Source organism: Peromyscus leucopus, chromosome 5 (genome assembly GCF_004664715.2).
Source record: "Peromyscus leucopus breed LL Stock chromosome 5, UCI_PerLeu_2.1, whole genome shotgun sequence".
NCBI classification, from domain to species: domain Eukaryota; kingdom Metazoa; phylum Chordata; class Mammalia; order Rodentia; family Cricetidae; genus Peromyscus; species Peromyscus leucopus.
The window spans coordinates 120,238,908-120,266,817 of NC_051067.1; the positions used below are offsets into that span (position 1 = coordinate 120,238,908).

Here is a 27,910-nt window from a genome sequence, read left to right on the forward strand (position 1 = left end):
ATGCAATTCCGCAGCCTTTCTCAGGCCCTGTCTAGGGCTCCAGGAGGGGCACACTGTTATTTGACAGCTGGAGAGACAGAGTGGAGGGAACGGAAGTTCCCCAGCCAACATTACTTCATCCTTAACAACTGTGGGCACTAGAACTGGGTTTACCTATGAGCATCTGAACTCAAAGTAAGAGCTCATCTCTCTCCAATTTTCCCTTTATCAGACTCCTGCATCCCTCCTAGGCAGATGCTAGCAACCACCCAACCCAGTGGGAGCTCCCCTTGACTATCAGTATTGTGACTGGTGGTGGTGGTGGTGATGGTGTGTGCACTTGTGTGTAGGTGTGTGTGTGCACATGGTGTATTGTACCTGGATGCATATGCATAGGACTGAGGTATCATTCCAGTCCTTACGGGATGGCTCTTGGGCTGGTGAGTCACAGGTGTATGGATCCAGAGTCCCTGCTCTTGGACACACTCAGCTTCTCCCAGCCTGAATTTTCTTGTTTAGAAACTAAGTCTGACAAAGGATTGTATAAGCTGCAAGCCAAGCTAAAGGAGGGAAGAACCAGTCCACGAGGGGCTGCTTTTCTGTTTGACCTAAAGCAGACAGCGGCTGGTTCAAACAGTAGTGCTCAGGGATCAGCCTGCTTGACGCCGCTGCTGCGTTTAGGCTGCTGTTTCCTGAGCTCTCTAGTCTCGGTTGGATTGCCGCTCTTGTTATTGCTACATGAATAGAAACATCCCAAGGACAACGTATTTGGAGACTGAGTCCTGCTCTCCAGAACAGAACTTCAGACAGAGTGGAATGAATCAGTACTGAGTGTAGTACGTGTCTCAGGAAAGCGCTGACAGCTGTTCCCAGTTCTGCTGTCATCGTTACGGGGTCTCCCTGGTACAACTTCCCTCTGGCAAGACCCGGGCACCTTCCAACTCCCACTAAGGAGTCTCTTCCTTTTGGTCCATTGAGCCTGTCTCAGTCGGCAATAATCCTCCAGACATGGACCAAATCAGGGATGCTGTCTTTTTAGGCTTCACCTTCCAAGTTTCATTGATTACCTGGATGAGCACACACACACACACACACACACACACACACACACACACACACACGGACATGGACACGGACACACACAGACACGGACACACAGAGACACTCAGAGTTAGCAAAAGGACTCAGTAAACACGGAGAGGGCACATCCACAGGAGATTATCCTCTTGTAATTCTATTTCTGTCAATCATTACCCGAGTAATCTCTTAGGTGGGAAGGTCATAAAAGTCTTAAATATAAGTGTTTGTATGTGTTGAGGGCATCAGGGGAATGAGCAGGTGGGGTGGGTCCGGTATTTGTATCACAGTACACAGTTCAAATGACCTCCTGGGAGTAGTTCTCCCTTATCATTACATTTCACATGTTCACTCCAAAGGTGCGGGGGCTGTCATCCCCCTCCCCTCTCGCCTCTCCCTTCATATAAACCAGGCTGCCTCCAGCTAGCTTTTGCACACGCACTACTCACTGGCCCAGAGCAAGTGAAGGCCAGTGGAGAATGAGCCTGTTTTTCTCTGAGTCAGCATGGCTCAGCCTGGCTGCCACCGCAGTGCTGGGGGGCATGCTTCTCTGCAGATCCAAGAGCCCAGGGCAGCTGCGGAGCCAGGTGCTGTGCCTCGCTGGCCTCTGGGGAGGTGCTTGTCTGCTCGGCCTGTCCCTCCTCTGCAGCTTACTCCTCTTATCACTGTCCTGCTTCCTCCTGTGTATGTGTTCATCGGATCAAGAACTGTTACCGGTGGATCAAAAGGCCGTGCTGGTGACAGGTGAGTGGTCAGCGTTGCTGTGATTGTCACTTGGAGCAGGACCTGACCCTCTGCCTCGGTGGGATGTTGTCAGATTTGGTAGAATGCAAATACTTAGCGTGAATGACAGACAGCACACACCCAAGTGGTTTTCACGGTGTTTTTTCCTGGTGTCCTTTCATTTGGAAGTGTCTGGGAAGGAGCTGGTGGTGAAACAGAGGGTGACAGTTGGCCAGGGGCATCTGTCTATCCAAGGAGTTGGTTAGTTTCCTAGGCACAAATATGAATGAGTAAAAAAAAAAGGCATCATTCCACGGGTGTCATTGTACCAGGAAACACCCGGCAGACTTCTCCAGGCTTAGGCGGGATTCTGGTCTGAGCTGAATATTCGTCTAGGCTCCAGGCCTGGTCACCTCCCGAGAAATGTAAAGAAGGTGGCCGGGCCAGCTTCGGCACGGTGCTGTACGTCCAGGGACTCCGCTGCACTCGGGGACTTTGCCGTTTGCACCGCTGCTGTCCCGAACCGCGGACCTCGTGTCCTGCTGGAACTTTTTCTCTGCCGGTGTCGTTCGTGTGTCGGTGCTTCTTAATTAGACAGAGCTGGCAGTACGTGCCCACATCTAGCTGCTCCTTAGCTGGGCTGCCAGCTTCTGGCTCACTCGTTCTGTGTGTTATGCCACCCTAAGTGTGAGGCCAAATTAGATTCCTTTGAGTTGTAAAACGAGTTTGTTTGGTGGCTTGGAAAGGGCTGTAATTAGAATTCCCCAAAGTTATCCTAACCCAGAAAGGCCTGGAAAGAAGAGGGAAGGCCATTGGCAGAGGAATCTTGTGAGGAGGTGGTCACCCCTGCACGGGGAGGTCATCACTTCTGGCTGTGGACCCTGGGTGTGACTGGGAGAAAAATCACAGGTTGGACAATTCACCGAGAAACAGACTCTAAAGTTTTCATCTCTTTTTCTATTTTTACCTTTTACCTTAAACCCAGTCACAAAACTCTTTCTCCATTTGAGCACAGTTCGGTTCTTGCTGGGGTGTGGGGGGTTCAGGAGATGTTTAAAAGTAAACAGTGTTGTCAATCAGTGGACTATTCACCTGGGTGGATGCCTGGTCTCACCTGGGAGCCTGCATCTGGGGACCTGGGGTTCACGTGAATCTTCAGATGGCTGATGGTTGGGCAGAGGGAGGCATGGTGAATCATGGGTGGAGTCTGTACAGGAGCAACCACCCAAGAATTCTGGCATCATACTAGGTCAAACGTAGCTGCTGTGTTTCCCAGTTGCATGAAAGAATACAGAACCTTGCAGTGCACTGGAGATGTTTCTGTTTCTGTCTCTCTGTCTGCCTGTCTCTGTCTCTCTGTGAAGATCAGAGGTTGATCTTGGGTGTCTTCATCAGTTACTCTCTGTCTTAGCTTTTGAGACAGGTCTTTCACTGAATCTGAATCTTACCAGTTGGCTAGTCTGGCTTGCAAGCAAGGCCCAGAGAGGCTCTTGTTTTTGGCTCCTTAGTGAGTGGATGACAGCATTTCCTACGGTGACTAGCTTTTTACTTGAGTGCTGGGGATTTGAACTCAGGTTCTCATGCTTACATAAGTTTTTTACCGGCTGAGCTATCCCCAGCCTCAGCAAAAACCGTTATGGCATCCTGCCAGCCATAGGAGCTCCTGGACGTGCAGACGCTCTGGGAGATCCATCCACAGTTTAACACTTCCGTGATTTACCTATGAGAGGGGGTGACTCCAGCAAAACCCAAGGTAGATGAGAAAATAGCAATGTACCCACACCTGTGTGCCTTGTTAACCCCTAAATCAAGTAAGCAGCACAAGCCCCGTGACTAACCCTGAGAGAAGTTCTTTGGAGCTTCTCTCTAACAAGCAGGACCACAGATATTTGAGAGGCACTACAATGTCGTTTTCTGTCATTTGTACAATGAAGGCACACGTTTGGTACTGTTCCTGGGAAGGTTCCAGATCTCCACTGACGGAAAAATTGGGGCCTGGGGTTGGAGTTCAGGGGTAGAGGAACTTGTCTTGCTTGTGCTAAGGTCCAGAGTTCAAACTTCAGCGCCACAAACAAACAGAACAAACACGAAACAAAAAAAACACTTTCCCCCCTTCAGAAAACAAAAAACCAACCAACCAACCAACCAAACAAACAAACCAAACAAACAAAAAACCCAAAACCCACCAAAAATAAAAGCTTCAAAACAAAATGGACAAAGATAAAATGAGTTTGTGACAGCACTTGAGCTCATTAATTTTTTAAAAAGATTTATTTTTATTTTTAACTACATGTGCTTGTTGGGGGTATGTGCATGTTGGGGGTATGTGCACTTGAGTGCAGTTGCCCTAGGAGACCCGAGGAGGTGTCAGATCCCCTGGATCTGGAGTTTTAGGTGGTTGTGACCTGATGTGGGCTGTGGGAACTGAGCTCCAGTCCTCTGGCCCATCGCTCCAGCCCTTAATTTTTAAAATTGCATGTGTGTGTGTGTGTGTGTGTGTGTGTGTGTGTGTGTGGTGTGTATACCACAGTGCACATGCTAAGATCAGTGAGCAGCTTTGGGAGTCAGTTGTCTCCTTCCACCATGCAGGTTCAGGGGCTTGAACTCAGGCTTGTTGGCAAACACCTTTACTTGCTGAACCATCTCACTGGCTCCAAACAGCCTACAAACTCCAACAACAAACCAACCAAGAAGATTCCCTGGGTTTAAGATCACTTTTTCAGGCGGCCTTGAATTGTAGTGGGGGTAGGCCAGAGGAAAGAAAGTGATAGTATGTGAAGAGTCCCAGGCGTTATTCCTTTATCAGAAAACGCTCTTCAAGAAGTGACTGGCACCGGACAGTGATGGCGCACGCCTTTAATCCCAGCACTCGGGAGGCAGAGGCAGGCGGATCTCTGTGAGTTTGAGGCCAGCCTGGTCTACAGAGTGAGTTCCAGGACAGGCACAAAGCTACACAGAGAAACCTTGTCTCGAAAAACCAAAGAAGAAGAAGGAGGAGGAGGAGGGGAGGAGGAGGAAAAGAAGAAGAAGGAGAAGGAGAAGGAGAAGGAGAAGTGGCACCTGGAGAGGGTGGTGGCAGCTGGGTAGACCAAGAAGAGTTCCTGCGGAGGACCTCCGTTGGATCCCATGTGGAGTGCCTCACAAGTGTCTGTAACTCCAGCTTCAGGGCATGTGGCATCCTCTTCTGGATCCACAGTCACCTGAACGCACACACTTACACATAATTAAAAATAACAAAAATATAATTTGGGAAGAAAGAACCTGGCAGGTGAGCCTGCAGCTCAGTGGTCGAGTGCTGACCTAGTATCCAGAGGCCTTGAGGGTAATTCCCAACAGTGCGAACCAAATCAAACTAACCTGACTGAGCTGAACTGTGGAGAGACTAGACAGCGATCCAAACCACATTTCCAGCACACTATTACTTCAGATAGCTGCGTTTCCAAAGCAGCCAAAACCCGTGCTCCCGCTTTTGAGTGTAGTAACACACAGCCATAAGAGGTGACAGTCACAGAGGATGGTTGTGGATGGAAAACTCCTTAGGCTACAGGAAAGCTCGAGGGAGCCGAATGTCTGGATCATGCTGCATCCTCTTCAGGTCAGGCTGGAGTGGGCGGGGGAAAACCGTGGTAAAAGGTTGGCCAAAAAGTATTTTGTAAAAGTATTCATGTAAATGAAAGAGGGAGAGACATTGTAAGAGTTTGTAAATGGCTGAGTAGAGCACACAGTTGCTTTTTATGATGCCATACTTTTCAAGGTATAAAAATATTTAAAAGAGAATCAAGACAAGGTGGTGGATGCCTGTAGTCCCAGCACTGGGAGTTCAAGGTCATCCTTGGATAGGTAACAAATATGAGGTCAGCTGTGTAAGACTCTGTCTCAAGTAAACAAACAAAAATTTAAAAGAGGTTGGGTCTGGTGGTGCAGGCTTGTAATCTCAACTGTTTGGGATGCGGAGGCAGGGGAATTACAAGTTTAGCAAGACTTTATCTCAAAATAAAAAGTCAAAAAGAGCTGGGAATGTAGCTGAGGCCCTAGCTTCAATTCCTAGGACTAAAAACGGACTCTTTATAGAGAGATGACACTGAATAGATCACTTGAGTGTCTACTTAATTATGGTCTTAAGTGTATGACAATTACAAACTCAACTTTGAAAGAATCTTCTCTGTCTTTGAGTCCCTCACTTCACTGCATTTCACTGTGATGTTCAAAGCTTCTTTGCCTTTGAAGTAATCTTGTTATATTAAGCATTCGTAGAATGTTTGAATGTGTTTGTCTCTAAGGTATCCTGAAATGATAACCGTCACTTGAGTTTTTAAATGACTGTAAAATTAATGAAGAGCAGGTCAGTGTGATTGCAAAAACACCCCAAGCACCCAAAGATGGCTGGGTCCAGCATCTACTTCACCTGAGGCTGGGATTCTGAGAGGAAGACCCTGAGGCAAGGTTTAGGAAGGTTTCCAAGAAGTAAAGCAGACAGGGAAAGGGTCAGGCTGAGTGATGAAATCCTCTGAGGGTCACTTCCGCTTGGTCACCCTGCACAGATGTGAGTCACGTCAGAGCTGCCCAGACTGGGTATCAGGGAGCGGTAGTCTTTGACATCACCACACTGTCAATCATTAGACAAGGATAGTGCTGTCCCCTGCCACTTAGCTTCTGAGCAGTTCTGGCTTCAGTGGTCACTAGTGGTGACTCTAACACCCTGGGGACAGCCCCTCAGACTTGGGGTGGCAGTGTACCATAAAACCATGCGCCCACACAAATGGCTAAGGGCTCCGGGAACATCTGTCATGAGCCTGTTTTGAACCATATGTCTTTGGGCCTCCGTTAGCAGCTTTGGAACTTCTGTTGTCCCACTGTAGACTGGAAATGTTGCTTAGCCTGTGCAGCGTATGCTCATGGGTGGAGTTAATGGGGATCAGGGAGAGTGACAGAACTGTGCACTAGGCTGGGCAGAGAAGCAAGCCTGAGGGCAGAAGACTTAGAAAGGCGTACAATCTGCCTTCCTCCTAATCGTTGACCTCGGACCCACTTGGGCTGGGGGTTCCCCACCCTGACTCCTCAAATGAGGCTGTGTCAAATTGATCCTCAGATCCTCTGGGGTTGGCGGCAGAAGCGCAGACAACTTCGAGTTCCACTTTCATGGCTCTCCCCAGTCAGACATGCCTTTCTCACCCACCGTGACTGTTCCCTGCTGATTCTGTGTCTGAATCTGGGAGGCTTTAAAATCTAGTGAAGGGACATGGCCGCACCAGACCGTGGCTATGAGATGAGCACAGCAGGCGCCACCAGGAGGTACCCATGGCATTCTGCAGCCCACCGTGGCGGTGGGGGAGGGGACCTGGGCCGGGGGCTTGACAAGGGCAGAGAGTCCTTAAGAATCCAAAGCGGCTTTCTATAGCCTTCTAAACTGCTTCGCTAAGTAGCTCCATACAGCTTGTTTTATTAGATATTTTCAAACCGAAAATTTCAAAACTTGATACAACACAAGATGGATCCAGGAGGAGAAGTGGATTCATTTAAGCCAAGATCTTTATTTTATGATCCACATGCAGGGTTCCAAGCATGGTGACATCTTCTAGGAGTCACTGAATAGTCCAGTGGAGGTTCTGAAAGTTGAATGCTTCTGGTGTCATCTTGGAATTTGGGCTCTTTTGAATTTAACAATAGATTTTTAAAAAGTAAAACATTGACTAAAGAGAGAATAAAAGTCTATGCTCAGAGCTTTCTAAGTTCTTTTGTGTGTGTGTGTCACTGGAAATTGAACCCAGGGCATCATGCTAGAGAAGAACTCTATCCTTGAGCCACACCTCTAAGCCTGAATGACAAGTGTACTAGGCATTATAGCTAGGTGGATTTTATTTTTATTTTTATCTTTTTATGGGAGTGGGGAGTAGTCTCAGAACAAAATCTGCCTAATTCTCTGTAAGCTGCCTGAAGGCAGGACAAAGGTCTCTTGTGTCTGTGCTAGCCCTCTTAAACCCGATAGAATGACAGTGAGTGAACGAGGGTAAATGAATGGCCCCTGCACTGGTGAAATGTCCCCCTCCCTTTTGTGAAAGCATCGCCCAGTTTGGCCACTTGTTTAGGTACTTATCCACGGGTTCTTTTTGCTGGGGTCACTTGTACAGAAAGGGCAGTGTGACACAGCCTAACTCTTGGAGGTTCTATTGTTCTGTGGTGATCTAATTGTCGGCATGTTCCAGACAAGACTTTGTGTGGGCTTGGTCGTAAGCACGTTCTTACTTACTCAGGCTGTGACACAAATAGACACTCCTTTGTCCCCCACCAGGCTCTGAAGATGCCCTGCATTGTGGCTGGAGCTTTCCTAATGTCCCAAGTTTGGCTTCTTCTCTCGCCCTGCCAGCCACATTCTCCTTCCAGCTGTGGTTGCCTCTGCATACCAGGACTCTGCATTTTCGAGTGTTTCCTACTTCTCTGCCCTTCCACTCTCTTGAGTTTCTTCTGACTTCCTCTGAGGTAATCTCTGTGGCTCTGTCCTTCATCCTCCAGTTTTCCTGGATTCTCTACCACAGAGTGAAGCCTCACAAGGCTATGTCCTCAACATGTAGCCTGGTCAAGCTACAGCTCTGTGTATCTAAGATGTTGTGTCTTAGGAAGCCACATGACCTAATTACGCTTCTATGACCACCCTCTAAGCACAAGGTCATACACAGCCACATTTCTTTGAGTGACGTCTTTCTGTTCCCTTCTGTCATTTCTCTACAGTTTCCAGAATCTTCTCCATTCAGTTCCATTTCCTCCAACCCATTCCTTTGAGACGTCAACTCAGAATTCTCAGTTTGTGCCCTCTTGATATGAACCATAAGAGCAGAATGAGATGAAACTACACAGGATTAGTGCAAGAGTCTCCACACACCGGAAGCTGTCGTTTTGTTTGGTGGGATCCATTCATAGCCTTTCTTCCTGCTGACTGAGCCTTAAACCCGTGGTGAGGAGCCAGACAGGCAGGTGGATTAGGATGTCAGCCTTGTTCCTGATAGGAGCATTGGAGGACTTCTTTATGTGGTGCGTGGTGTTAATGGCATGCCCAGGGAAAGCAGGGTGGAAAAGTCACAGGTTTTGCTCATGGGGTGGGGCTTAGTCTGGCCAGCTAGGAGTTCCCTAACCAGAAAGGAGTGCTTCTACGTGGCCCTCTGTGATCCTGAGTTTCCTCCTCAGCCCTAATAGTTTTCTCTTTGTGACCTTTTTAGTTCTCTGCTAAAGAGGAAAACAAATTGCTTCAGGGAAGTCACTCATGTCCAGGTCTTTCTGTCAGCTCACCAGCCGTTACTTTTCTCCACTTCCGGGAGGCAGGAGAGGGAGGAGCCAGAGAGCAGCTAAGAGTGTCACAATCATTTATGTCCCCCACGCTGCAGAGAATATAACAAGTGGGGAAGAAGATCCCCCTTCACTTTAGGTTCAGGAGGCTGATGGAGGACAACTTGTGTAAGAACGACCCAGTGAGGTCTGACTGTAAACACAGTGGAAACAGTGGCGGGCGTAGCGCCTCTCTCCCTCCCCACACATCTAAACCTTGACTGGTAAGACACACACCATGTTAATGGAGATTGACCACTCCCGGTGGGCTCTTAAGCAATCCACTTCACCTGTCTGAGTTAATTTTTCTTGTGTGGGAACTAGGATTGCTTTTTCTTCCACAGATTAAGCAGTTATGAACATACCTTGCCAACTAGTATAGATAGATGATTTGTAGCATAAGAGCACCCTGCCCCCTTCCTAAGATTCTGCAGTCCAGTCAAGCCCTTGACCAAGAGAGGGAAGGGTTGTTATAGGAACTTGGCTAGGTCACTCATTAACGCTGCTTCCATATTGGCTCCATTCATTGTTGCTCTGATCCTTTAATCTCCTGCATCCTGGCCATTCCTTGGCCAGCAAGCTGTCTTTCTGTAGCTAACTTGTTTCTTCAGTTCTTGGAGTTTTTACTTATAGGCTTTTCTTACATGTCCAGGGTTTAGATCCCTGGCTTTGTGCTGTGTCTGCCTTTGGCTGTTATCTTTTTAAGCCCTGGTTCATTTGAAAGTTCATGAATGATCAGAGTTGTATGCAACAGCCAGCATGGAGGGGAGATTGAACGGGCCGAGAGAGACCTCTGGATTCCATCCATGCAAGAAGAAGACTCACAGGAGACACCTGAATCAGTGAAACACATGGGAAGAAGGCCCAGGGTAAAACCAATGCATCCTGGACAACATGGAAGTGTGAACAATGCAAGGGGGAAAAGGAAGACAGTAAATTCAGTCCAGAGACCAGGCTGAAAAGAAGACATTTGGGGAAAGGGAGACATTTTGGAGGTGGTGATTTGGACCCCCAAAGGAAGGACCTGAGTATGCCAAAAGGATGGAGAAAAGGGATGGAGCAGAAGATGCCGCAGGAGCTGTGGGCTTCTCTGCCTTTGCTCTGCTTGGCTCAGAGTGCAAAGCTTCAGCTTAGTAGGGCAGTTTGCCTATAAAATGTGTCTTCGCTCATTCACAGTTATAAGCTTTTTGGAGAATGAAGTGAACTAGAGCGTCCCAGATGCTTGGTACAGTGCCTGGCCACACAACACATTCTCAGAGAATGCTATCATAGGAAATCAGACAAGACGAAGGATGGTAAGGTAATGAGAGAGAGAGAGAGAGAGAGAGAGAGAGAGAGAGAGAGAGAGAGAGAGAGAAGGAGAGACAGGGAGAGACAGAGAGAGACAGAGACAGAGAGAACAAGAACATCAGCTATTCTCTGGGCTGAGAGGTAGTAGCTTTCACCGTGCTCTTCCTGCCAAGGTCAGTTAGAGCATTCCTGGTTTGCTCATTCACCACCTATAGCAACAGTCTCAGAGTATTGGCTTGTTCTTATCTTTCCTTTGAGCACCTGTTAAGGACCTGGGGAAGTCTGGCTCCCAAGGGAATATTTGGTAATGTGTGGTTAGAGCTGTGAAGCATGAGGACATGCCGCATCTAGTGATAAGACTGGACCACTGCCAGAACCTCCTACAGTGGCACGGCGTGGTCCCCATCACAAAGAACAGCGTGATATTACTATCAACAGCTTTGAGGTTGAAACCCTTGACCTACAATGTGAGCCTTGTAGACCAGGGCCACAGCATGCACATGGATCCTGGTGTCCCCAGGAGTCAAGAATAAAACAATACCATGATGGGCACCCACACATGACAAAGAAAGTGGAATCCAACTGACCTCAAAGAATAGATGCTGAGACAGCTTCTACGTTGAGTACTCTATGGTGCAGGGCACTGGGAGGTTTGGAAAGAGAGTTCACAAGTTGAGTGTGGTGGCTCACGCCCGTCATCCCGTCACACCAGAGGCTGAGGCAGGAGGATTGCTTGCAGTCTGAAGTCAGCCTGAATTAGAATAGTTCAAGGCAGTATGGGTTGCAGATTGAAATTCTGTATAAAGGAAGGAAGGAAAGAAGGAAGGAGGAAAGGAAGAAAGGAGGAATGAAGGGAGGAAGGAGAAAGGAAGGAAAAAGGAAGAAAGGAAGAAGGAAGGAAGGAAGAAAGGAAGGAAGGAAGAAGGAAGGAAGGAAGGAAGGAAGGAAGAAGGAAGGAAGGAGGAATGAAGGGAGGAAGGAAATGAACAGAAGACAGAAGGCAGGATGGAGCCGTGGGACGTCACTAGAGATGCCATTGCTACAAACAAGAAAGTCTGAGAATGGAAGCTCTGGGTTGCAGGTGACACCAGAGCACACACGACTCTGAGCAGCTCAGTGTTTTGACAGAATCCAGCCAAGAGCTGAAGCAGGACACAGACTCAAACAGCAGTAAAACAGGAATGGCTCCTCTGGAATCACATAAACATGAGCTTCTCAGCCCAGCTCTGGTCTGTGGATGCAATGGGACCAGTGGCTTCAAGCTCCTGCTGCCCTGACATCATCACGATAGACCGTGTCCAGGAACCGGGAGCCACCATCAGCCCTTCCTCCGCTAACTCGCTTCTGCTGAGGTATTTTGTCACAGCGTCTCAGTAACTTTTCTGTTGCTATGGTAAAATGCTATGACCAAAGGCAGCTTCTAGGAGGAAGAGCTTATTTGGACTTACAGTTCCAGAAGGTTAACGTCCATCCTGGTGGGAGGGTGTGGCAGACACAGTGGCTGCAGCAAGAAGCTGAGAGCTCATACCTCAACACCAGCAGAAGCAGAGTGCAAACTGAAAGTAGGGGGAGGCTTTGAACTCTCAAAGCTTGCCCCCAGTGGCGCACTACCACCAGCAAGGCCATACTTCCCAAACCTCCCCAAACAGCACTGCCAACTGCGGACCAGATATTCAAATACCAGGGCCTATGGGGGGATTCCAATGACCACGCAGAGCAACAGGGAAAGAAACTAAGACACTCCCTCACGGGGGCTTTTGATTAGGGCTCCCTATACAGGGAGTCTTGCCCCCCAGTTACCTTCAGTCCCCGTTGCTTGTTTATTCCTGTGTTGTAACCATCCCCTCCAGAATGCATCTGGGTTCGTTCACCTTTTGCTTTCTACCTCCATTGCTTTTCATTTGGTCTGCCCTTCCCCCACGCTCCCTCTTGATCTTTAGAATTCCATGGTCGCCTCTTTAGCAGGTCCTTCGTAGACCACCAATAGTGTCCATTGTCAGCAAGTGTCCCTTAGCTTGCATTTCCTTCTTGACTTTGATTTGGGTTTGCTGTTGCCAAGGGCAGCCACGTTGTCTTGGGGCCCCAGGGCACTAAGCAGTGCGTACCGTTCCTTTCACCTCCAGTGTTTCCTCATCCCTTGGAGTGCTGCCTTCCTCACCTTCTTATCTTCTTAAAAATCAGGCTTTCTCAACCTTGGCCTTATGACTGTTTTGAGCTGGAAAATGCTTCACGCCTGAAGCTGTTCACAGCATCCTTCCCTTGGCTCATCAGGGACCAGGGGCACCCTACTCCCTAGCGGAGATGGTCAAAACTTCTCCAGACAATGCACAATGTCTTCAGATTGTTGCCAGCTGAGACCCAATGACTTAAGGGTCACCTTCTTGAACAAGCGTCCTTCGGTATCTGGGTGTCAAGTCTCTTGCTTTTTCTCTTTCCGTACACATCCTGTTTGTTATGGTTGCAGGACATCGCTCAACTTTGAAATAACATAATGGATGACTAGGAAGTGCCAGTGGCCCAGACCTCGTGACTACTTGGCTACTTCATTCTGTTCTGTAAGGACGACATTGAACACACCTCCCATTCCAGTGTCATTTCTGTTGCTATCGTAAAACACTCCGACCAAAAGAAACTTAGGGGAGGAAAGGGTTTATTTGGCTTAAATTTCAGGTCACAATCACTCACTGAGGTCACAGTCCATCACTGAAGAAAGTCAAGGCAAGAATTCAAGACAGGATCTTGAAGCAGAAACCATGGAAGAACTCTCCTTGTTGGCTTCCTCTCTGGTTCACCCAGGCTTCCCTTCTCCTAGCTTCCTTATGGAGTTCAGAACCACCTGCCCAAGGAATGATGCTGCTCACAGTGGGCTGGGCACCCTTACATTAATTAACAGTCAAGACAGTCCCCAACAGACCCACCTGATAAGGACAGTTACTCAACAGAGACTTTTCATGGAAATGATTCTAGACTGTGTCAAGTTGGCAGTTAATATTATTTAAGACACTTCCTGACACATGGTAGGTACTCGGAACTGGGCATGGAATTAACACAGACACACACAGACGAATGTCCTGGCACGCAGAGACATCTGAGTGGTCAGGTACATTTACCAGGTGATAATGGTGATCTACCACAGCACAAAGGCTATGTTCTTTGGAGTCACGGAGTTCCAGTTTCACAGCTCGGCCACCTACACCAGGGGCGTGGCCTGGCACAACTTAAATAACAATGTGGAATCTCCATTCAGCTGCAACGTGGAGAGGGTACCTTTGAGAGTATGCCCAACTGCTTAGTCTCTGTTGGCTCCCAGACCCCAGGTGGTTTGGCTGAGCCTCTTTCTGCTCCTCATCTTGGCTTGCCAGTGCCAGGGGCAGGTTCACACTGTCCTCTCAGTGCCATGTACACACAGTGCCAAGCTTAGAACAAATGCTCAGGAAATGCCCTTGGTGCATCCTAGGGATCAAGTCGTATTTGTGATTTAATGGCATCCCTTTGGGCAGTTGTCTGTTGAGGCAATTCTCATGGGACTGTTCCTGGGAGAAGTGACCAGCACAAGTCCTCCTGTGGTAAGACTGGGTCTGGGGAGGACATGTTACTTTAAGTTCTCCACGTGGACATTTGGGATTCTTGCAGAACACTGGGAAGCCAGGGCAGGGTCTCTTTGCCTGTCTGTTTTCTTGCTTCTGCATCAGCTTTTGCAAATGGTAAATTTAGTGAATGTACTGTGTCCACCTCTTAGATGCGGGAAGTTGCATATGGAGAGTAACCTCCATCCCCAGGATGGGACAAAGGGGACTTCAAGAATCTAAAATTCTGGTGAGGGATTATATATAGTAAGAAGAGCTGCTAGTGGTTTCCAGCTTGCTCGCGGCATAACTCTCTGAGTCCTCTATCCCCTTTGAGTTCCTCTGTCTGCCAGAAGCCCAGCCAGGGAGCCCTACTCACTCATCTTTCTAGTTTGTATGCTCCAAGTTCACACCCCATTGAAAATCACCCCGTCCTCTTAGCTTCCGTGGGCTTTGTAGTCCACTAGGACTTCATGTGCCAGGGAGGGTAAGGTCTGTATTCATGCCCTAGGCTTGCTTCTGCAATCAAATGCACAGTGGGTATCCCTTATCAAAAGGCGATTTCAGAATATTTGTATATACACAATGAGATATCTTTGGGGTGGGACCTAAGTCAAAATAAGAAATCCATTAATTTTTCATATCTGCTACAGAGAGAGAGAGAGAGAGAGAGAGAGAGAGAGAGAGAGAGAGAGAGAGAGAGAGAGCCTGAGGACACTATTATACAATGTATGCCTGTGTCCAGGGTGCCATCTGTCACATGAAGTCAAGTACGGTGTTTTCTACTTGTGACTTTATGTTGACATTCAAGAAGTTTTTGGTGTTGGAGTAATTTGGATCTCTGCCTGTGAGCCTGGAACTGCTCAACCTATACCCCAGACAGCTGGCTTAAGGACAATAGGAATTCTGCTCAGAGTCCTGGAGGCAAGAAATCAGAAATTAAGTTATTGGCAGGGCCACACGCCCTCTGAAGGCTGCAGACAGGAGTCCTTCCTTGTCAGTACCAGTTTCTGCTAGCCCCCATGACCTCTCACTTTCAACTGCAGCTGCTCAGTCCCTACCTCCGCTTCCCACTGGCCATCTTCCCCACAGGTCTAGGTCCAACTTTCCACTTTCCCTTTTGTTTTATGGAGACAAGGTCTCATGTAGGCTAGGCTGTCCTTGAACTTGCTATGTAGCCAAGAGTGACCTCGGCCTTTTGGTTCTTCTCCTTCTACCCCTCTGACTTGCTAGGATTGCAAGAGTGTGCCACCACACCATTTATTTGATATTCTGGATGGAACCCAGAGATACCTCCTCAGAACCCACTTTATTTTTCTTAGAGAGACACCAGCCCACTCTTTTGCATTAAGACATCCCTCAATGAAGAACTATGATCATTAGAAATGTAAGCCAAATAAGCCCTTTCCTCCTCTAATCATGTCAGCAGCCACCCTGTTTCCACGTCAGGTCACATTCTGAGGTACTGAAAGATGCAGTTAAGCTTGTAACGCCTCCTCCCAGGACATAACAGGGTTCTGTTACCAGAAAAAGTGTGTATGTGTGTCGTGTGTGTTTGTGGGTGGAGGGGTAGATTCTGGGCATATCCATTCTGCATTCGGCATCTTTGCCGTCTTCTCCACTCTGCTCTCTGTGTTTGAGGTTGGCCTTTGCCAACTGGGAACATGGGGAACATTTGACTGGAGACTGTAAACAGGGAAGACCAAGAAACCCAGAGTGCTTATCCCTCCCCTCCATTGTCCTAAATGGCCTCTTCCCTGGGGGTTATACTGTAGTTTCTCTGGATTCCTCCCGATACAGGGTTTGGAAGAGAACCTGACTGTACTTTCCCAGAAAGTGTCTGCTGATCTTTGTCCTCGCCTGCCTTTTCTGTTGCTGTTGAGGCAGGTCTCATGTAGCCACAACTGGCCTCAAACTGGCTATGGCGCTGAGGATAATCAAACCTTTGATTCTTTAACCTCAGCCTTTCAAGTGTTTGGTTTATCGCTGAGTATTATCACACCTGGATTCCACTGTGCTGGGGGTCAAACCTAGGGTCTCTTTTCATGGGAGGCAAGCACTCTGCCGACTGCTACACCCAAGCTCTTCCTACGTCTTCCTGCCCCTCCTTCTCCTCCTCCTGTTCCTCCCTCCTCCTCCCCCACCTCCTCCTCTTCTTCCTTCCATCTCTCCCTCCTTCTCTTGTCTTCCTCCTGTGTTATTCATCAAACCTGCCTTGATTCATCCAACTTCATTTTATTTACTACAGACTCTAATCAGCACATCAGTCAAAACAACCATTGTGGTAGTACTGTGTTCCCCAAAATATTGTGCACCCTAATAAACTTATCTGGGATCAGAGGACAGAACAGCCACTAGATATAGAGGCCAGAACATGGTGGCACACACGCCTTTAATCCTAGCATTCCGGAGACAGAAATCTGTCTGGATCTCTGTGAGTTCAAAGCCACACTGGAAACAGCCAGGCCTGGTAACAAGAGCCTTTAATCCCAGGAAGTGATGGCAGAAAGCAGAAAGGTATTTAAGGAGTGAAAACCAGGAACTAGAGCTGGTTAAGCTTTTAGGCTTTTGAGCAACAGTTCAGCTGAGATCCATTCACATGAGGACACAGAGGCTTCCAGTCTGAGGAAACAGGATCAGCTGAGGAATTGGCAAGGTGAGGTGGCTGTGGCTTGTTCTGCTTCTCTGATCTTCCAGCATTCACCCCAATACCTGGCTTCAGGTTTGTTTTTATTAATAAGACCTTTTAAGATTCCTGCTACAAACCATCATCCTCTGTACTTCCGGAGAAGGTTGGATCTCTTGGTATTCTTTGACTTTGTAAGTGTCCTGATGATGCCAGGACAGTGGACCTTGGCCTTGACTTCCGGTTCTCACTGTTCCACCAGTGCTGAACCAGGCTTCATTCATTGATCTAACCTGCTTTCTAAGAAATTCCTCTCTTAGGCACACAGGCTTTGGCTGTGGGGCAGGCACTGAAGTCAGTGGAGGGAATTCACAAAGCCTGGGCATAAGGAGGTCAAGAGAAGAGGGACTTGTACTTCATGGGAAGGAGCCAGATTCTCAAAAGAAGCTGGGATCCAGGCAGGTGAAGGCTGACCCAGCTCTTGTGTAGTGTACAGAAGATATTAACGGCTTCCCATCACCTTTCACCATCCTGAGTGGAAATGAACAGAGGTTGACAGTGCAGAAAAATGTACCAGCGAGTGAAGGACAGCAGGAGCTGGAGTTGGCAGGTCGCAGGTGTCCCTCCTCTAGATAGGAAGTAGAGTCAGATGACAGAATCTCGGAGCCCGCCCACCCCCACTGACCCATTTTCTCTGTCAAGTCGCTACACAGGGCCGCTAGTTGGGGACCAAGCGTCCAACTTCATAAGCAACTGGGAGACATTTCATGTTCAAACCACAACAGCGGGCGTGGTGGAACACCCTTGCGATCCTAGCACCTGGAAATTCCCTGCTGCAGCCCAGGACCCAGCTGGATGACCCAAGAAGACAGAGTTCTGGGAGGAGGCTAGCTTTAGATGAGATAATGGGGGCCCCATGATAGCATTTGTGCCCCTCTTTTTTGACTCTCTGGGGTGATATTCGGTGGGTCTCTGGGTCTAGTAGATGTTGGGCCTCTTGGTGGTGAAGGGAGGCGTGTGCTGGCGCCGCACCACAGGGTGAGGCAACGGGAACTTGATCTTGGAGTCGTGGATCCTCTTGACAGCCAGCTGGCAGCACTTGCCGGCCTCAGTCTCTTCCACTTTCATGATCTGGACGGAGTGTGCATGGGCATGGTGCCGGCACCCATGTCTCGGTAACACTGTGTGACGGCTTCAGAAGCGGTCAGGTTCCCCCCGTACTCTTGGTATATGTTATGCAAGGTCTTCACGTGTGTGCAGTGGTGACTTCTCAGACACCTGTCCGCAGGACACTCTCTCCCCTGATAATGTCTTTATCTTTTTTAGCTGTGACACAAAATACCAGAAGCAGGACTTGGCCACCACATGGCTGGATGTGAAGATGTAGATTCAGTACAGTGGTGGTGTGTGGCACTTCAGGGTGGGCAAGAGTGCCTCCCCACCTTTCGCTCACAAAGTGTGCCAGAGGACTCTCTCGCTTTTTGTCTGTCTGTCTGTATCTTCCTTCCATTTGAGGAGGTTGTCCTCTCCGGGCTAAGAAGAGATCTCATACCAAAACTTAACCACATTGGCACCCACGACTTGGACTTCTGTTCTCTGGAACTATGCAAGAGTGGATTTCTGTTGTTCAATCCACTTGATGGATTGGTATTATTTTTTTATTGCAGGTGGAGTCAGTGACTACATGTAGAGGTCACACCTTCCTGACTTGTACAATCCCGGTATCTAGCATGATATCTGGCATACAGACTCAACAGACGTTGGTAAATAAGTATCAGCAGAGGTCAAGGGATGCTAAGGTGTAGCAATGATTACTCAGACACCACCTCTTGATCTTATCCATTAAGAACTTCCTGGGGATGGGCCATCAAACATGCTTTGCTCATCCCTGAGCCTTGGAAGTAAGGCTGAATTCTCATGTCTGAAGTGGGGACTGGCTCTGGGAGCTGGGTAATCATTCAACAGAATACAGGGTTCCCGGTGTACCTCTAGCAGGGTCCAGGAAGGCTGGATTCTACCGCAAGGTCCTCCCTCCCATTGGGCTTGTATCAGAGGGGCCAGGTTACACAAATTTGAATGGGGCAACTTAAGTTACAAAGGAAGGCATCGGCAGATTCAAGGGCAAAACAGCTTCCAGACACCTTTTTTCTTCTGTGTCCGCATCCTGGCCTTGTAGAACTGGTTCATCTAGGGGCTGTCACATTCCTCTGATAACCCCATCACCTAGAAACAAGCAGCCTTGCGATGAGAACAGGCCCTCAAAACTGCTAAGAAAACACAGGTGGGGTGGGGTGGTGGTGGTGGTGGAGAAAGCTCACATCAAGCTTTTAATGAATAACACATCTGAGAGCCCTGGTGTTTATCTTTTGTTCTTTTGTGGGACCCCCAGCAGCCTCATTCCCTCCTCTAGTTCATTTTTGGGGGCGTTGTGGAGAAGGTACCCTGGCACTCTGATGCACCTGGATTTCGAGACTGATAATATTGCTTGTGAGAGTGAGGGGTCAGGAGAGGACACACACTAGGCTTTTAATGGGAGACAGGTGGCAGGCTGCAGCCTTGTACCCTCATATGACCTCTGTCTCCATGGAGGTCCCTGTCTCAACGGTGTTGTGGAGCCCCGGCATATACTGCTTCATTCAGGGACCAAGATCAAATCGACAGGGGCTGAGAAGACCAAATCAACAGCTCAGTGGGTAGAGTGCTTGCTGAGTAAACTCGAAGACCTGAGTTCAAATCCCAGCACGCATTTGGGCATGGTGCTGGGCAGCTATAGCCCAGAGTTAGGAGTCAGGGCAGACACAGGTAGATCATGGGAGAGCACTAGCCACCCACATTAACCAAAAGAGCAAGCTCCAGGTTCAATGAGAGACCCTGTCTCAGAAAGTAAGGTGGAAAGTGTAGAGGAGGAGGCCCAGCATTTACCTCTGCCTCCCACGCATGCACACACAGGCTAACAACTTTGTATACGCATGTGCACAGACATGAATATGCTGCATACATAAAAAGATTAAATCAGCAGTCCCAATCAGGTAAATGCTGCAATTTGTGTGTGCAGGTGTACCTGTGTATGGGTGCACATGCCTAAACATGCATGCATGTGGACACCAGAAGACCTGTAGTGTTATTCTTCAGGGATCATTTACCTTGATTTTTGGGGCAGGGCCTCTCAACAGCCTGGGGTTTGCCAGTTAGGCTAGACAGACTGGCCAGGGAGCCCTAGGGATTTGCCTGCCCCTCCTCCCCTCCATGCTGGGATTATCAGTGTGTGTCCTCACACCCAAATCTTTGATGGGAGCATATTGCCAACTGAGTCATCTGCCCAGCTGCTTTATAATACAATTTGATGATAAGAATATCTTACTTTTGTGAGCTTTTTTCTCTCTTTTTCCTTTCAAACCCAGAGCTGTAGTCTCATCACAAGAATAAAAACATCAAATGGTTCTGACAAATGCACATTCCACAGACCACCCAGGTAGCCCTTCTTCAAAGCATCCAGAATGTGAAAAACAAAGAAAAGTCTGAGAAATTGTCACAGACAAGAGGCACGTAAGGATTCACTATGACTCGGCTTAACATGTCCTGGGATCCTGTAGTAGAGAAAAGACATAAAGTAAAAAAGTAGGAAACCTTAGGCTGGAGCAACGGCGCTGCTGGTAAAGCGCCTGCTGTGTGAGCATGAGGTTCCACTTTTGGAACCCTAGAACATGTGTGAAGAAGCCAGATGTTGTGATGCACACCTATAATCCCAGTGCTGGGGAGGCAGAGACAGGAGGGCCCCAGGAGGCGCTGGACAGCCAGTCTAGCCAAGCTGGTGGGCTCCAGGGTCAGTGAGAGAGCCTATCTCCAAAATTAAGGTGGAGAGTGGTTAGAGCAATTGAGGAAGACACTTGACGCTGGCCTCTAGTCTCCATGTGTACATGCCCCTTCCCCCAACATATGCACACACAGGAACACACACACACACACACACACACACACACACACACACACACACACACGGTGGGAGGGGGCTGAATGAAGTGAGGAATTTAGTTAATTACGTTTTCCTCTTACTTGCAGACTGTGTGATATTTGTGTGTAATAAAATAGAAATAGAAAAACCCTTAAGTCCTGTTATTCTCCCTCCAGTATAGAAAATGCACCTGTCTCATATTCTTTATGGCAAGAAAGAATTCCCGAGGGGTGTCAGGAGTGTCCAGGGACAGACTGGCTGGCCACTGACCTGCATCGTACATGGAAAACTCCTTTTAACCTCGAGGGAGGAGGAGATTACTACATGTGGAGGGGAGGGATGCTGTCCTCACGAACAACATGTCCCAACCTGCCTCTTTTCTCTAACAGAGGGTGGCCTGAATTTCCCATGATTCTTGATGATCCCTTTCCCCAAAGCCTTCTCCTTTCCAATCAAATCTGTGTTCTAAGCATCCATGCATAGTCTTGTTTTTAAAATTTTTGTCATGACCGAGAGGAATTGCTTTGCGCTGGGTTTCAACAAGATGTTAGTGATGGGAAATTGGATGTGACATGTACGGGACCCTCTCTACAGCCGTCTTTATCTTTCTATGAACCTAAAATTGTTCTAAGTAATGAAATCTATTTTTAGAAGTTTTAAATTGTGTGTGTGTGTGTGTGTGTGTTGTAATGCACACGCTAGCCCTGGAATGCATGTGGAAGTCAGAGGACAACTTGGGAGAGTCAGTTCTCTCCTTCCACCGTGTGGGTCCCTGGAATAGAACTCAGGTCATCAGGTTTGGCTGCAAGCACCTTTACTGGCTGGGCCATCTTACCTGCCCTGAAGTCTATGCTCTGAAACAAAGACTTGCCTCGCCCCGACACCTCAGGTGTGAAACCGCTCATCTGACTCTTTGGATGTAGTCGACTTAGTAGCCTCAGTTCCTGGCTACCTCACCATTCCCACACGAGCTAGCTTTGTGTTGCTTCACGGGTGCCCGAGGAAGGGACATGGCAGAATTTCACGGTGACCAGGTGTGAAGATGAGTCAGTGCAGCTGATTATCGATACCATGACTTCAGACTGAAAATATCGGAAAGAGATTAGATGTGTTTCATTCAGGCTTTTTCTCTTGCTGTTATTCTTTAGACAATATGGTGGAACAATAATTTACAAAGCATTTACATTTCTTGGATGTTATAAATAGAGAGATGAGTTAAAATACACAGGAGGATGTGCCTGGAATGTACGTGAGTGTATAACGTTGTCTATGACAGACATGGACATCTTGGGACCTTAAGGTCTATGAGTGACCTGGAGCCCCTTCCCTGTGAACACCTAGTGTGAAAAATAATGATCCTTACTCTATAGCAAGTGTTCTGGAGACCCACAGTAGTGAAAGTAAAATGGTTTATTTTGCAGCCTTGCAAAGTCCGAAAAAGAGAAAGCCAAAATTGGCTGGAGCATCAATTTGGCACAAAACAGTGCTTCTTAGAAATATTCTGGTCATAATTCCCTGCCCTTTGGCTTTCTCATTGGCTGAGTTATTCAGGAAGACTCCATCTTTCCAGGTTGTCTAACACATACCGCACATCCTTCATCCTCCTGGGGTTCAAGAGCACCCCTCTTTCCATTTACTTGAACTCAGTCACATAGAAGACAGTCCGTAACTTGTCAACCTTAAGATGAAGAGTCCCAGGCTAAAAAGTACCATGTGATGCTTAGGGAAGACAGGGGCCCTGTGCCTCTTGCTTGTCTGTGATTCATGGATGAGCTCTAAGAACACCTCATACAGAAAATGGGCCATAATGATTTGGGCCATAATGATTTGGGCCATAATGATTTGCTCCTTACACTAAAACAGCTCTATTCCAAATTTTCCTTGTGAAATGGTTAGTAGGAACATGTGAAAAAATGAACATGGCCAACAAGAAGAAAAGGTCTAGATCTGAGAAGATACCGTAGTTGGTAGAGTGTTTGCCTAGTAAGCATTGAACCTGCCAGGCAGGATGGTACACGTTTATAATCCTAGCACCAAGGTGGGAGAGACAGCCAGATTCCTGGGGCTCACAGGCCGTGTGACCCCTATCCTACTTTGCCAGCTCCAGGCCAGTAAGAGACCCTGTCTCATCGGGATGGTTCATCTTGATTGCCATCTTGTCGTCAGCACATAGAATCACCTCGGAAGCCAATGTCTGACATGTCCGTGAGGGATGGTGTAGATTAGATTAACAGAGGTGGAATGACACACCCAAGTCTATGGGCTGGAGCAGGCAAGCCAAGCAGCTGCATCCATCACTTTCTGCTTCCTAGCTGTGGGTGAGGAGGCAGATGGGAGCCCTTTGCCGTATCTTGATGTGGGATAATGCCCAGTTTCTGAAGCAGGGCAATGGCAGAGGACAATGATGTTTTACATGCTTAGAGAGGCTTAAGAGACCTAAAGGCTCAAAGCTGTACACCCACCGAAAAACAACAAACACTTCCTGGATTACTCTGACGAAACCCCAGGGGACACAGGGCTGAAAGTCCTCACTGGTTTTCACCTACTGAGGACAGGGAGTTCTGTAGTTTTGTTTTTTTTTTTTTTTTTTTTTTTTTTTTTTTTTTTTTGTCAATTTGTCCCTATCTAAAGGCCTCTCTTCTCAGCTGGCATGTCTGGAATTCTGCATGTCCAAGTTGGTCACATGCAGCACCCCCACCTCCATCAGTTCTGGGGACATCAGCAACAGGAGCCTTGTGCAGTGTTGATTACCTGGTTGTTGTGATACCCTGTGTACACCTGTGCTATATGGAACATGAAAATACAGCCGGGTTCTGATGCCAGTTTCTGTTGCATCTGAGAATGTACGTCTCTGGTGAGTGGCAATCTGGAGGCCAGTGGAGTGGAGCTGAGCTGGTGTCCCCCCTACCCCCACACCTTTAATGTACAGAAGTGAGACTACTGAGGCCAACACGAAAATCTTTGGATTGGAATGTGAGGGGTACTGAATGGCTGTAGGGACTTAGAGAGGAGCCTGGTGATTGATGGGTGTGTGGCACTGCACAAGAAAAACTAGGAATTCCAGAGAGTGACGTAACTGGGAGGTAACCAGTGATGAATTCATTTTAACCGGGGAAGGGCAGGAGGCTTTCAAAGCTCATGAGAGGTGCCAGGACTGGACTGTATTCTTGGTATCTATTTGTCTTTGCCAACTCTCAGTTACTATAATGAAATACTGGAGATAATCTCCTTATAGAGAGGAAAGGACTCACAGTTTTGGAAGTTTCCAGTCATAGCAGAATGGCCCCATTGCTTTGGGTGTGGGGTATCCCATTAAGAAGGAAGCACATGGTAGAGTGAATGGTTAGCCTCGTGGCATGAACGAAAGGGAAAAAGGAAGGGGTCAGTGTTTTATAAACCCCTTCTAGGGCATGAGCCCCATGACTGAAGATCTCCTTCTAGGTTCATCCACCTCTGGATGAGAGTGCTGTAGGGGCTAGAGTGTTAAGTCTTTAATATAGCCATTGTGGAACATTCCAGATACAAACTACAACACCGTTTTTTTGTTTGTTTCTTTTGTTTCTTTTTTTTTTTTTTTTGTTTTGTTGTTGTTGTTCAAATCCAGCCAGGCAAGGGAAGTGGTTCAGTTGGTAGAGTGTTTACCTAGCTGGGTTCCATCTCCAACACTTCATAAAACAAGCTTACTGGCGTCTGCCTGCAATCCCAGCAGATGGAGGCAGGAAGATCAGAAGTTCAAGGTCACCCTCAGATACCTAGCAAGTTTGAGGCTAGCCTGGGCCATGGAAGACCTTGTCTTAAAAACAGCATCTAGCCGGGCCACTTTGTCTGCTTGTTTTGTGGCAGGGCTACAAGTTGCTTCCTCACTCAGAAATGGGCACAAACCAGTGCATTTCCCCTTCTGAACAGAAGGCATGGGAGTTGGTTCAATCTTACATGGCAGACATGATCAGCGTCAGGACACACAATCCAGAGTCAGCCTTTGGTGAAGGCAGCTGGCATGGTTGGTGTCACTTTGTGCAGGTGTCCCTCCTGCCCTGCCCGGGTACTTAATGAGAATGTTCTTCAGAAGGAGACAGTCAGGCTTGAGTGTTGACTCTAGCCCATGCCCACTGTGTGTGCCATGGCCTGGGGCACCTTCCCTTAGCATCTCAGTGGCTCATGTTAATGTAGGAAGAAAAAAGACTATGGGAGAGTTATTCCGAAAGCTTACACCACAGGAAAAGGATCATCTATTTTCATTATGAAGTAGACATGAAGCAGTAGCTGTTTCCAAGGGATACTCACTAAGCTAGTGATGTGTTTGTGTGTGTGTGTGTGTGTGTGTGTGTGTGTGTGTGTGTGTTGGGGGGGGGGCAGAGGTAGTTGTGCCACGGTGCTATGTGGAGATCAGAGGACAACTTGTAGGAATTGGTTCTCTTCTTCCAACTTGTGGGTCCCAGGAATGGAACTCGGGTTGTCAGGCTTGGTGTACAAGCCTTTATCCATGGAGCCATTTAGTCAACCCAGCAGTTAGCATCTTTCCCCAGTGTTACAAACAAGGGAAGTGGATGTCTAGAATCTGCTCCTGCTAGACCAAGAGCTAAGTCCAGTCTGGGCCTCAAGGAAGTCTCAGTAGTGTTTAGTCTTATTCTATCTTTCATCTTAGAATCACTTGACCTACATTATGGGAAACAGGCAGCATCAACGTGAGGGTGGCAATCGTGGCGATTGCTTAAGTCTTAAACTAAAGGGAGGGGAAAGTTCTTTCTCCATCCATTTCCCACAGACTTCCAACCGGATCAACAACTTCCAATAGTTGTCCTTAGGAAAGGGGGCAACGCATTTCAGGAGCCTCAATTCAAAAATGCTCATGCACAGGGCAGGTCACTCTACAGAGACATGCTGGTGAGTAGAAACACTGCTGAGTAATGGGCGTTGTTCCCAGCTGTGGGGACAGCCACAGGGACTTTTCAGGCCAGCTAGAGATTGGCCCTTCTGTGATGAACTGAGGCAAATCTTTGATATGCATTTGTGTGTGTGTGTGTGTCTGTGTGTGTGTGTGTGTGAAATCTTCCGATTCAGAGTCTTTGAAACTTTTACAAAGTAGATTGTGAATCAAATGAAATGTATTCAGAGCACAGCCTCTTGCTGACACACAGTAGGTCTTTAGTTTATGTGCTTCTATGCCTCCCGTAGACACAGAGTTCCACACGAAAGTGTCTTTGTGTCCCTGAAACTGCTGCCTGCAGACTCTGCTTTACATTGCTGCTGAGTGAAGACGACATGGGTAACCAAAGGGGTCAGAGGGACTTCAGGGACAGAGCCTCATCCCTGGATGCTGCACTACTGTGGTTAGAATTTCTGTGACAGTCGTGTGTGTGTGTGTGTGTGTGTGTGTGTGTGTGTGTGTGTTTAAAGGCTATAGGAGCCATCTATCTGTCTGACTTTTTTTTTTTTTTTTTTTTTTTTTTTTGGTCAGGGTTTCTCACTGGCCTGAACTAGGCTAGGCCAACTGGCTGGCAAGCCTCAGGGATCTACCTAGCTCTTCCTCCCTAGTGCTAAAGTTATGAGTGTGCACAGCTACATCCTGTTTTTTGTTTGTTAAGGCAGGATCTCACCCTGACTCAAAGGCTGACCTAGAACTTGCTATTTAGCCCACCCCAACTGGGCACAGACCTCCCAAGTGCTGAGATTAGAGACGTGAGTCACCACGCTTGGATGTAACTCCCAGCTCTTCAACGTTGGGTCTGGGGATTGAACTCAGGTCCTCACACTTGCACAGCAACCATTTACCAACTGCATTACCTCCCCAGCTCACTGTGGCAATCTGAGAATCAAAATATAGACCACCGTTGTCCCAGAAGCTAGAAACAGCCAATGAAAGCTCAGCCTGGGAAAAATATCACTGTTTATTTAATAATGATCCATATAATTCAGTCAGCAGTTGTTATATGTTGGGCTCCATTCTAAGAGCTTTAATATATTAAACCATTAATTCCTTCTACTGCCCGATGACAGGCAAGCCCTAGTATTGCTCTGTTTTAGAGATGAAGAGAAGAAGACACAGAGAGCTTAAGTGGCTTGTCCAGGTAACACAGCAGGTGTGGAGCACAGGTGGGATTCAAACCCAAGCATTCTGGCTCCAGAAACCAGGCTTTCCCCATTTTCCTAATTTCCCCTACTCTCGTGCTAGGGATGGAACTCAGGATTCCACACATGCTAGCCAAAGTGCTCTACCACTGAACTCCAGGCCCAGCCCTGCAGCTGCATGTTAACTCTGGGGATTTTCTCTAGCAATCATGGTCCTGAAGATGGCGTGGAACTATGTAGAACTATTTTATACCGTGATAATACAGATAGCAGTTGCCAATTCACACTGTTATACGAGGACACACAGGCAGGGGTGAACCGGGAGAAGGAAAACTTACCCTGGGTCAGCCAGGTGCTAACACTTCTCACGGCTCTCACTACTACTCATGTGTTTTCATGATGAGGGGCCATTTACAGGCTTCCAAATTCTTCTCCTTAGAAGCAGTTCCCAAGAGACCCGAAAAGCACACATCTCACCCACACCCCCATATCCATAAGGTTTTCATGCATTTCATTCAAGCAACGTGGCTGGCCCCAAAAACTCCCAAACCAGTGCCATGTACCTCTTGGCTAATTACTTGGTTTCACTCAGGCTGATGTATGTGTCTGCTTATTGGCTGACACAGTGCTCCCAAGTGTCAGTAGTATAAACACCTTGGAACTAGATAATTTTTTTTTTGGTCTTAAAAATAATACCACTTGAGAATTCCTAGGTTCATACTATATTGTCATAATTTCTATCTCTCTGCCCAACTTCTCCTTTGTCCCTGTTACACCCTCTCTCAAACTCATGACCTCTTCTTCAATTATTATTGTTACACACACACACACACACACACACAGAGAGAGAGAGAGAGAGAGAGAGAGAGAGAGAGAGAGAGAGAGAGAGAGAAAGCATAGACAAAGAAGGAGTCAGTTGGGTGCAGTCTGCCACAAACAGAACTCACTCCGCTTTAGAAAAAATTTTTTTTGTACCCCAAATAGCTGGGGGATTGAATTTAAGAGAAAGAACAATGTGACCTTGAGCAAGCAGTAGGCAGCTGTGGGGTTGGAACTGTTCTGCTTTGCCATTTGGTCATTTTACAAGGTACAGTTTACCTTTGGGATAAATGTATGCTAGTGGGGACAGAGACCCACCCTTAGGTGAGAAGTTATTGGCAACTAGAGACTCGAAGAGAGGGAAAGTCAGCTTTTTTTAAGGGTGTGGCCCAGAGTAGGTCACCTCTTCTGCAGCGGATGGCCCCACACCTAAGAGTGCACAGAAGGCACACATAGGACTTGATAGTTAAAAACAGAAAAGGAAAAAGAGGT

The 27,910-nt window shown here is 47.7% G+C and overlaps 1 protein-coding gene and 1 pseudogene across 1 annotated transcript in view; one reads left to right on the forward strand and one right to left on the reverse strand.

Moving 5' to 3' along the window:
- Positions 1–1,343: 1,343 nt before the first annotated feature.
- Hsd17b2 (hydroxysteroid 17-beta dehydrogenase 2) overlaps positions 1,344–27,910 on the forward strand; it is a 70,105-nt gene continuing 43,538 nt past the window's right edge. The window contains exon 1 of the mRNA XM_028875719.2: positions 1,344–1,800. Within this exon, the coding sequence (XP_028731552.1) occupies positions 1,536–1,800 (265 nt within the window). The 5' untranslated portion in view covers positions 1,344–1,535. The remainder of the gene's footprint in view (positions 1,801–27,910) is intronic.
- LOC114697436 lies at positions 17,413–22,685 on the reverse strand (annotated as a pseudogene).